The sequence below is a fragment of the Sturnira hondurensis genome, unplaced genomic scaffold (assembly GCF_014824575.4).
Source record: "Sturnira hondurensis isolate 20B ecotype Veracruz unplaced genomic scaffold, ASM1482457v3 Scaffold0004271, whole genome shotgun sequence".
Lineage (NCBI taxonomy): Eukaryota > Metazoa > Chordata > Mammalia > Chiroptera > Phyllostomidae > Sturnira > Sturnira hondurensis.
In genome coordinates, this window is record NW_028076902.1 from 3,936,123 (window position 1) to 3,948,133 (window position 12,011).

The following is a 12,011-nucleotide window of genomic DNA, read 5'->3' on the forward strand; positions in this document are numbered from 1 at the left end:
CACTATCTTTCTTATACCAATCACAAAAATGAACTAAAAATATATTAAAGTCTTAAACATAATACCTGAAACCATAAACTCCTAGAAGGAAACATAGGTAGTAAGTTCTTTGACATAGATCTTCATGGTGATTTTTTAAATCTGACACCAAAAGTAAAAACAACAAAAGCAAAAATAAACAAGTGAAACTACATCAAACAAAAAAGCTTCTGCACAGCAGAGGAAGTCATCAACAAAATGAAAAGACTAACAAGGTAGCGTGCTGGATAAGATGGGATGCCAGGACAGGAAATCAACCAGGACATTTTTGGAAAAGGATACACCTCTCACTAAGATGATGTCATACTTGTGCTGGGAAGTGGGGTAGGAAAAACAGCTCTGAGATTTCGGAGGGGGCTGTATTACAGAACCAGGAATATATGGGGCAGGTGCTCTTACACCTGAAACTGAACTGGCCACAGGTGCCAGAGAAAGTGGTGTTTGAAAGACAGAAAGATTCAATCACAGGAATCTCTGTAGCAGTGTGGAAAAGCTTTCTCAGACTGGGAAGACAGTGAATGTCCCTCAAAGGAAAGGGCAGAGATTTGAAGAGTAGTAGGACATAACTGGGGTGAGGGTAGCTTGAGCACTCCAGGTAGAACAACATATGCTAAAAGCCCTGAAACAAAAGGCAATGTAGTACATTTGAAGATTTACAAATATCTTCAGTGTGCCTGAAAGCAAGGCAGGGAATGATGAGGTGAGACTGGAAAGACAGGTGGGAGCTATACCACAAAGAAACTTGTAGGCCTCACTAAGGATTTTTTGCTTTAACCAAAGGTGATGGGAAATCACTAAAGTGTTTTAAAGGGAATGATCAGATTTATAGTTCAGAAAGATCATTTTAGCTGTATATACAAAGTGGGCTTAAACAAGTGCCTTCATTTAGTCTTCTAGAAAAATTGAGTATCGTTAATGACTTTTATAAGTAAACAGCAGATTTTCAATCTCAGGGCATGTGGAATGCAGGTCAAGATGGCAGGGCAAACACGGTACTCAGAACCTCCCACAACCACATCAAAATTACAATTAGCCCTGGCTGGTGTAGCTCAGTGGATTGAGCACGGGCCAGTGAAGCAAAGGGTCGCCAGTTCGATTCCCAGTCGGAGCACATGCCTGGGTTGCAGGCCAGGTCCCCAATAGGGGACACATGAGAGGCAACCACACATTGATGTTTCTCTCCCACTCTTTCTCCTTCCCTTCCCCTCTCTCTAAAAATAAATAAATATTTTTTAAAAATTACAATTAAAGTACAGAACAGTCATCATTCAGAACTTCCTGAAATCTAGCTGAACAGAAGTCCTATAACTAAAGACATAAAGAAGAAACATCAAGACTGGTAGAAGGAGTGGATCCTTGAAATGATTTGGTCCCACGCCCACGTGTGGCTGATAAAAATTAAGAGCGCTATCTTGGTTGCAGAAATTCCTCATGAGAAGCCAGGGATTCCCACCCCACACCAAGTTCCCAGCCCAGGGTTCCAGTCCAGGAAGAGAAGTCCCTATAATTTCTGTCTGTTGAGCAAAAAGGAAAAAGGACTCATGGACATGGGCAATAGTGTAGTGATTGCAAGCATGAGGCAGGTATAAGGGGACTAAATGGTAATGAAAAAGATACAAAAATTATTAAATTAAAAAAATAAGATGTGTCTCTTGTAAGTAGTATGTAGTTTTTCTAAATTCAATCTGACAAACTTAGTTTTTAAATAAAAGCACTTAATTGAAGTCTATTAATCTAAAGTAGTTTATGATGTTTGAGTTCAAATCTACATTTTTATAACAATATATGCACCCCTATTTTCACTGCAGCATTATTCACTGTGGCCAAGACATGGAGACAACCAGAGTGTTTTCAATAGAGGATTGGATAAAAGATATGGTACAAGTATATACTATGGAATACTAGTCAGCCATAAAAAGATGAAATACTGCCATTTGTGACAACATGAATGGACCTTGAGAGTATCGTGTTAAGAAAAATAAGCCAAAAAAAGCTAAGAACATATGATTCACTGATATGTGGAATATAACACTGAAACTCATAGACACAGACAACAGTATTGTGGTTACCATAGGGAAGGGGCTGGAGGGTCAAATAAAGGGTAAAGGTGGCCAAATACATGGTGATGGAAGATGATTTGACTTTTAGTGGTGAGCATATAAGGCAATACACAAATCATGTATCATAGAAATGTATACTAGTAAAAAGAATACTAAGAAAAACAAATCTACAGAAAAAAATGCCAAAGGTTAAAGACAATGAGAATCTTAAAAGCAGCAAGAGAAAAACAGTTAGTTACCTACAAGGGGGCTTCCAACTGACTTCTCAAAAGAAATACTGCAGGCCAGAAGGGACTGGCAAGAAATACTCAAAGTGATGAAAAGCAAGGACCTACAATAAAGATTACTCTACCAGTGAGGATATTATTTAGAATAATGGTCAGATAAATAGCTCCCCAGACAGAAAAAAATTTGAAGGAGTTCGTCACCCAAACCAGAATTATAAGAAACATTAAAGAATCTTCTTTAAGAAGAACAAAAAAGATTAAAATATGAATAATAAAATGGTAACAAATACATATCAACAATTATTTTAAATGCTGATAGATTAAATGCTTTAATCAAAAAACATACAGTGGCTAAATGGACAACAAAACAAGACTGTTACATGTGCTATCCACAAGATGTATCCACTTGAGATCCAAAGACACACATAGACTTAAAGTACAGAAATGAAAAAAAATATTTCATGAAAATGAAAATTGAAAATTTTAAAGTTGAGGTAGCAATATTTATACCAGACAAAGGCTATAACAAGAAACAAAGAAGGACCCAGCAATTCCACCTCTGGGTATCTATCCAACAAAATCAAAACACTAAATTCAAAAAACATACACTTCCATATGTTCATTGCAGCACAATTTACAATAGCTATGATATAGAAGCAGCCTAAGTGACCATTAATAGATAAATGGACAAAGAAGTGGTGCATATATAAAATGGAATAATACTCAGCCATAAATAAAAACAAAATCTTCAGTGTGCAACAACATGGATGGACCTAGGTGGTATTTTGCCTGAGTGAAATAAATCAAAGACAAATGCTAGATAATTTCACTTATATGTAGAATGTAAAAAGCAAAATAAATGAACAAGCAGAACAGAAATAGATTCATAGATACAGGGAACAAGTTTGACAGTTGCTGGAGGGGAAAGGTGTTGGGGGACTGGGTGAAAAAAGTGAAGGTATTGAGAAGTACAAATTGGTAGTTACAGAATAGTTATGGGGATGTAAAGCACAGGATAGGGAATACAATCAATTATATTACAATAACTATGTATGGTGTCAGATGGGGGTACTAGATTTATTGAGATAATTCCTAAGTTATATAAATGTCTAACCACTGGGTTATACACCTGAAACTAATATAATATTGTACATCAACTGTCATTGAAAAATTAAAAATTACTTTAAAGAAATCCAAGGCATGTGAATTGAAAACTTATAGGATAGTCTTTGAATGTATTTGAAGATACTTCAAACACTACTGAATTTTAACAGAACAGACTACCACCAATTTAAAGAAATATTGCTCTGATGATGAATATATTTGTTAATTTTGGGTTTTTTAGTTCACAAGTCAGTGCTCAATCCAATGAGCCACAGCACCAGGGCTATTTGTTAATTTTTTAAAAAATATATTTTATTGCCCTGGCTGGTGTAGCTCAGTGGATTGAGCGTGGGCCTGCGAACCAGATGATCGCGGTTCGATTCCCAGTCAGGGCACATGCCTGGGTTGCAGGCCAGTTCCCAGCAGGGGACTCACGAGAGGCAACCATACATTGATATTTCTCTCCTTCTCTCCTTCCCTTCCCCTCTAAAGATAAATAAATAAAATCTTTTAAAAAAATAAAAAATATATATTTTATTGATTATGCCATTATAGTTGCCCCATTTCCCCCTTTCATTCCCCTCCACCCTGCACATCCCCTTATCCCCACATTCCCCCTTTAGTTCACATCCATGTGTCATAAGTTCTTTAGCTCCTACATTTCCCACACTACTCCTGCCTTCCCGGTGTCTATTTTCTTCCCATCATCTATGCTACTTATTCTCTGTACCTTTTCCCCCTCTCTCCTCCTACTACTCCCCTATTGCTAACCCTCCATGTGATCTCCATTTCTGTGGCTCTGCTCCTGTTTTAGGTGTCTGCTTAGTGTGCTATTGTTTAAGGTGTGCTTGCTAATAATTGTGAGTTTGCTGTCTTTTCACTGTTCATATTTTTTATCTTCTTTTTCTTACGTAAGTCCCTTTAACATTTCATATAATAAGGGATTGGTGATGATGAACTCCTTGAACTTGACCTTATCTGGGAAGCACTTTGTCTGCCCTTCCATTCTAAATGAAAGCTTTGCTGGATACAGCAATCTTGGATGTAGGTCCTTGCATTACTTCTTTCCAGCCCCTTCTTGCCTGTAAGGTCTCTTGCAAAATCATCTGACAGTCTGATGGGAACTCCTTTGTAGGTGACTGTCCCCTTATCTCTTGCTGCTTCTAGGAGTCTCTCCTTCATTTTAATCTTGGGTGATGTAACTATAAGGTGCCTTGGTGTGTTCCTCCTTGGATCCACCTTCTTTGGGACTCTGAGCTTCCTGCACCTCCTGGAAGTCGATTTCCTTTGCCACATTGGGGAAGTTCTCCTTTATTATTTGTTCAAATAACTTTTCCACTTGTTGCTCTTCCTCTTCCTCTTCTGGTACCCCTATTGTGGAGGTGACTTTCCTCAAAAGTCTCCCCATGTGCCACGGATAAGAGTAAACATGACAGAGATATGATGTGATCTGCTTGGGGAAGAGAGGTGGCCATTTTCCCAGAGGAAAAAGGCCATGAGCCCCCTGATCCATAGCCTTTTATTGAGTTCTAATACACAGGAATACAGCGCTGCAAGGATCAAACAGTAGATAACATTTCAAAGAAATCTGAGGGCTTAGTTTGAGTCAGAGTCTGTCAGGAACCGTAAAACAGAGTTTTACGCTTTCCTGCTCGAACCCTTAACATATGAATGAAAGCACTCTTAGCAGAGCAGATTTCACAGGTTTATCAGGAAGTCTTTGTGATGCCAGATTTTTCCCCAGGACACACTCTAGCAAGGCAAGGAGCTGCACCCCTCCCCATCAGGTATTCAGGCTTAAGGGGATTAGATCCAGGAAGCACTTCTCCCAGAGGACATGGGGACTCAGGCTATGTCAAAGCTGGGGGATGAGAGTCCACTGCTCTTTGTTGCAGCCCCCCAAGTCCTTCCATGAAGGCCTCCCAAGTGATCATGTCTGGCCTAGGTTGCTCCTCCTCTGAGGGGTTTTACCAGTCAATAACTTGTGATGGTGCTTTGGAGGCAGGGAGGAAACTGAGGCAGCATTTGCTACCAGAGACAAGCTTTGTCTCCTGTGGCTCCCATTCCAGAGGTAGTCACTCACTCATCCTTAAGCCACAGGGGGTAGAGAGTTACAATTTCTAGAACCAGGCAGAGCAGTCCACAACACCCTATAATTCGATGTTGGAATGTTTAAAGATGTCCTGGAGGTTCCTAAGACTCTCCTTTTTTTGAAGTATTGTTTCTTCCTTCTTTTCTGTTTGTTTCTTTCTTTCTTCTGGTCCAGTCCATTGATTTGAGTCCCAGTTTTCTTTCCATCACTATTGGTTTCCTGTGCATTCTCCTTCGATTTCACTTAGTGTAGCCCTCATGTTTTCATCTAATTTGTGACCAAAATCAACCAGTTCTGTGAGCAACCAAAATACTGATTAGCAGTATTTTGAACTGTGCATCTGTAGGCTGGCTTTAGCTCACTGGGTACTTCGATTCACGAACTATGTATCTGATAGGTTGGCTATCTCTTGGTCAGTTAAAAGTATTGGCTTTCAGTTGTTCTTCTGCTTCAGCCATAATGTTTTGGTCAGGTTTATGCCTGTTAAGTATGAAGGGTGGAGCCTTAGGTTTTCACCCTGGCTGAGTTGTGACGCTGTATGTGGGGGGTCACATTTGCTAAAGTGATTAGGGGTCAGAAAGGAAACAATTGCTCTTGCTCCAATCTCTCTCAGATTTCATTCCCCTCTGCTGCTTCCCACAAGCAAATTGGGCCCTTCTGGTGCTGGTTCCTGGGAGGGTGGGCTTATATGCGTTCTAGGACCCTGTGGGTCTCTCCAACGAACTCTCCTATGAGGCTGGGGGTCTCCCCCAGCACCTCAACCCCGACATGTTTTTTCAATCGGTGCTTTTAGGCTTTATTTCCCATAGCTGGGGGCCCTGGGTTTTGCGGCCTGTCTCAATGCCCATTTTTTTCCTGGTTTATCTGTGCACGAATGTGTGTCCAAGATCAGCCAACCACCTTGCGCATCTCACTGGGTCTGCTCGTTTCCTCCCAGTGCAGGATCTGCCAACCACCTTTTTCCTGCCAGGACCCCTCTCTGACAGCCGCTGACTCCGCCCCTCTTACTAGTCTGGATGAATGGTTCATTGTCTGACTTCTGTAAGTTCACTTTTCTGTCTGTTCTGGTTGTATTGTTGTTTCTAAATCTTTGTTGTCCTTAAATTTGGTTGTGCAAAGAGGTACAGTATTTCCACCTATGTTTCCATCTTGGCCAGAAGTCTATTTGTTAATTTTTGAAGCAGCATATTCCTTTTAAGCAGATCAGAACTAATTCACTATAATTAAATTAAAATACTAATATTTGTGGATATAACAGACTATATTTGATTTAAAAAAATGACAGTCCTAATCACTTAAAGCAAATCAACCCAGGTGATGATATCTGGCAGTGGTTCATGACCTGTCCAGACATTAAAATCATTTGGATAGCTTCTGAAATATACCTATGCGCAATTCCCAGCAGGTGTTTTAGCTTATTTGATCTGGGAGTAGAGCCTGGGCATTGGATATTTTAAAAGAAGCATTCAAGGCAATTCTAATAAAGCAACCACAAGTGACAACCTTTTAAATAATGTTCATGGAATTCAGATGCTAGATTTCTTCTTGAACACAAACCAGATCAACAACTCAACTGAAACTTTTTTGAATTTTAAAAATAACTGGGCCAAAGCAATATAGCCGAAGTATTGCTTTAATATTGTTTTTAAAATATTAGGTTATTCTTTACTTTTATATTTTCACTACACCATTGTGAGTGGGCTGTTTTCTTGGTTCTAAACTAAGAGAGAGTCTAATTTTACTTCTCTTGAGTGTATGACAATGTCCTCGTCCATGACCAAATTTAAAACTTGCCTGCATCAGTCTGAAAAGTAAGAAAATTGTTTTTTTATAATTCATTCTGCTTAGAAACAATTGTGAAAAATAAAAGCAAACTTTCTAAAGTACAAATACCTATGCTGTCTTTCAATTATGTTGTAATGAGTTAGCCCTATAGAAAGTTCATATTTCTATAGGGCTAACTCATTTCAGCGGGGTGGGGGGTGCTTAATCTCTAGAGATAGCCAGCTCAGTGTAAATAAAATTGGAGGAAGGATGAAGGAAGAAGCATATGAGAAATGATGATAATAAATAAGGGAGAAAACTGCAGAATTAAAAACACTAATTTGGGAGTGTTTTAAGCTAAATCTCTTTTTAATGGGAAAGTTTAATTTGATACTTGATATATGTATGCATATTTCATTTGGTGTACATTAAAAAATTTTTGTGAATAAATCCTAAGCATTTCAAGGTTATTTTACTTGAATGCTATAGCAATATCCTCCAAAGTTTTTTGATGTTTCTCACTAATTCCTTTACCCCCTGCCCCTCTTCCCCTAAATCAAAGGGGGAGAAAGGAAGATGAAAATCTGGTGATTCAGATAGTCCAGATATTCAGCAGACTAACTATATTATTGAAGAAAGGTCTTAATTTATAAAACTTCATGTTTTTCTTCTTTCTAGGAGTCTAAGAAAAAAATGAATTTAGAAGGCCAGAGAGTAAAATAAAATATTAGTAAATGTTTACAAAATTAAAAACTAAGATTTTTCAACTTACTGTGCAATCTGGGAATGCGATCTCTTGAGCCGCTGATCAGCACATTCAATAATTTCTTCATATGATGTAACCTTGAATAAATAAGCTAAACAAATTATTTTTGGATTAATTCTAGAATTTTTATTTAATTTCATTTATTTTTTTGCTTTAAAATCTCTACCAGTTGAAGTTCAATTAAATGACTCCCACCAATGAAAGTTTTGTAAAAGGCAAAACATCTTCCTTATATTTTGAAAACAGAAATAGAAATGGAATTATAATATGTCTATTCAACATGCAGAAAGTGAAGCATAAAAAAATGGACAACTGTAGTGAATCAAATATGATCCAGTCATCTCTTAGATAAGTGGTATATATCTCAGCTAAGAGATATAGCCCATTTGGTCAAAGTTTATGCAGTTTAAAAAATTTTATGAACAATTTATTAAGATATAATTCACATAGTATACAGTTGACCCATTTAAAATATAGTTCAATGGCTTTTCATGTATTCACAAATATGTGCATTCATCACTACAATCAAGCCTAAGACATTCTCATTACCCCCAAATGAAACCTCCTATCTCTTAGCTGTCACTCCCCACTCCCTCCATACTCCAAATCCTGGGCAACCACTAATCTGCCTTCTGTCACAGATACGCCCGTTCTGGATTGTTCAGATAAATAGAATCATATAATATGTGACTGGCTTCTTTCACATAATACGATGTTTTCATAGATCATCTATGTTGCAGCAGCACTTATCAGTATTTCATTTCCTTTCATTGTCAAATAATATTCCACCATATGGATATGCCACGTATTATTTACTCAGTCATCAGTTGATGGACATTTGAATTCTTTCCACTTTTTGGCTATTATGAATAATGCTGCTTTAAACATTTGTGTACAGTTTTTGTGTGGACATATGTTTTCATTTATCTTGGATATATACCTAAGAATAGAGTTGCTGGATCATATTGTAAAGTTTTTAAAATATAGAATCATGTAAAGGAAAAGTCACATTTTTTTACATTTAATATTATTTTGTATTAGTTTCATTTGTAAAGCATGGTGGTTAGATAATTATATACTTTAAAAAGCGTTCCCCTGATATTTTCAGTACTCACCTAACATACATACCTAAGTCCATACAGTTATTACAGTACTACTGACTATATTTTATATGCTATGCTTTACATCCCCATGACTATTTTGTAACTACCAATCTATACTTCTCAGTCCTTTTACCTTTTTCACCCAGTTCCCCAACCTCCTTTCCCTCTGGCAACCATCAGTCTGTCCTTTGTATCTATGAGTCTGCTTCTTTTTTGTTTGTTCATTTGTATTATTCTTTAGATTTCACATACAAGTGAAATAATATGGTGTTTATCTTTCTCTGACTGACTTATTTCACTTAGCGTAATAACCTCTAGTCTATCCATGTTGTCACATAAGGTAAAATTTCATTCTTTTTTGTTGCCAAGTAACATTCCTTCGTACATATGTACCACGGCTTTTTTTATCCACCCATCTATTGATGGGCACTTGGATTGCTTCCATATGTTAATGCAGTTTCTGAAAGGCAAACTAGAACACTGAGTTGGCAAAACTTAAAATCGCCCTCAAAATGAAGTAGCAATATTAAGAAGTGAAGTTGCTGACAGCAGGATAGATATACACAAAGTTCTTTTGCTACCTTTCAGCCAAAAGGCTAATAGGGATGTTTTATAATGTGATTATGAAGTAAAAAAATCAATACAAATGTGTTGTATCATCCCTCAGATTCTTTTTAGCTACAAAATTGTATTATTTTAATATTTGACATAGTTTTTAAAATTTCTGTAAGAACATTTGTACCTTATTTATTAAATTTCCTAAATGTCTTTGATACTTGTCATTTTCTTCAATGAGTCTGGTACAGTGGCCTTCTTTTGACTCTAGAAGATTTCCCAATTTTGCAATCTATGGAGAAACATAAGTAAAAATGTTAACATGAAAACAGCCATGAAAGCATGGATGCCAAGAACAAGTGAGAACTGTGAGCTATACTTTATTCCAATATTCTCTCAAATTGAGTTTTATTGTAGGCGAATCAAGACATGCTATGAACCAATAGAGACAGCACTATGGTGGCTACCAGGTGGGGTGTGCAGAGGTAGACAATGTTAAATGGAGTCAAACATAGGGTAACAGAAGATTTGACTTTGGCTGGTGAACACACAATGCGATATGTAGATGATGTATTATGGAACTGTACACATGAAAGCTGTACAATTTTATTAACCTATATCAACCCAGTCAATTTAATAAAATTTTTAAAAAGTTGTTATGAACCAAATCCTAGTTTGATTGCATTTAGAACAGATGAGCAGAAATTATGTTTTGGCTTTTCTCTAATTTAACACTCTGAAACTGCTTTGCACATAATTAAACGCCTGTTGGTGAATACAAGTATTTATCAGCCTCCAACTCTTTCCTACCATCTTTCCATATGTAACCAATGTAAAGATTTACTTACATCTGAGTAAATACTGTTGTTGTGCTTGACAATGTATTTTCAGCTGTGATAAATGCTCTCACTTGAATAAATGACTGCCAGTTTTAAAAAAGTCTCAGCTCAATGTATGTCATATTCTGACCTATGGTTGAATTTTTATTTGCAGAAAACCATTAAAAATTAAAATCTGTATCCTAAAAGTGACATCTAGGATTAATTATTAGGAAAGGGTGTTCACAAGTTCCCTTAACAGTTACCTTAATTTTCAAAGCAATTACAACATAAAAAAAAGGAAAATTACAACAGGAGAAAAAAAACAACAATATCCCCATTAAATAACCATGTTAAGAATGGCCATCAATCTTCTAATGTCTTAAAATACATGTCCCCTGGAAGCAAAGATCAACAAATTCACTTCAGAAATACCAACTTTTTTCTTTCTTATGTAAATGAATTAATGAGATGATTTTGAATCAGTGGTCCTACTGAACTGACTGCATACATTATTTAAACTAGGGAGTACAGATATTATCACCTAAATTTAACAGATGAAACCAAGGTGAAGAGAATGTAAAGGATTTTTGAAAGGATATGTCAGGAAGTGGAAAATATTTATCAACCATTAGCATACAGCTTTTTCTATTTTGTTCTTTTGCAATCCATCTCCTTGCTCTTAGAGGGTAGAGTTTCATTCTCAACTTCACATAACTTATGATGTTTTACTGCAGTGACATAGTTATTTTTTAAAAGATTTTTATTTAGTTATTTTTAGACAGTGGGGAAAAGAGGGAGAGAAACATCAATGTGTGGTTGTAGAATTCCTCTTCACTTCTTTTTTTCATTATAGACTTCATGGAATTCTTTAAGAAATCCATAGTTTGAATTTATCTAATAGCTTTCCAGATCAAAGTAATAACTCTTATAAGTCCTCAATTAAATTTTTATTTGCTTAAACTCAGATTAAAGAAAGAAGAGCATAGAATTTCTTAAAGAATATTTATTTTTGAGATGAAGGGATAGCTCTGTAAATCATTTTTTGGATTATAATGAAAATGAATGTACAATTTTAAGTTTTTGCTAAAGAATGTTAAGCTTAACTGCTTTGAGAGTATAATGGGCATACAATAAACTGCATATATTTAAAGAGCACAACTTGATAAATTGTCACAGATCTATACAATTATGGAACCGTCACCACAATCAAGATAGTAAACATATCCATCACTGCTCCTCCCACCCAAGTTTCCTCTTGCCACTTGGTAATCCCTCCCTCCTGTCTGCTTTTCTTTCCTGACTCCCACACTCTGTGCTCGCCCAGGAAAATGCTGATTTGCTTTCTGTCACCATTGATTAGTCTGTATCTTTTGGAGTTTCATATGATGGAACCAAATAGTATTTACTCATCTGTCTCTTTTCACTAAGTATAATTATTTTGAGATTCATCTAGGTTGCCTATGTGTAAGAAATCCATTCT

At 36.6% G+C, this 12,011-nt stretch overlaps 1 protein-coding gene across 1 annotated transcript in view; it reads right to left on the minus strand.

Annotated features, from left to right (window-relative positions):
- CAGE1 (cancer antigen 1) overlaps positions 1-12,011 on the minus strand; it is a 49,850-nt gene that overhangs the window by 11,763 nt on the left and 26,076 nt on the right. The window contains exons 9-10 of the mRNA XM_037045372.1: positions 9,898-10,002; positions 8,059-8,129 (exon numbers count right to left, since the gene is read on the minus strand). Of these exons, the coding sequence (XP_036901267.1) occupies positions 8,059-8,129; positions 9,898-10,002 (176 nt within the window). The remainder of the gene's footprint in view (positions 1-8,058; positions 8,130-9,897; positions 10,003-12,011) is intronic.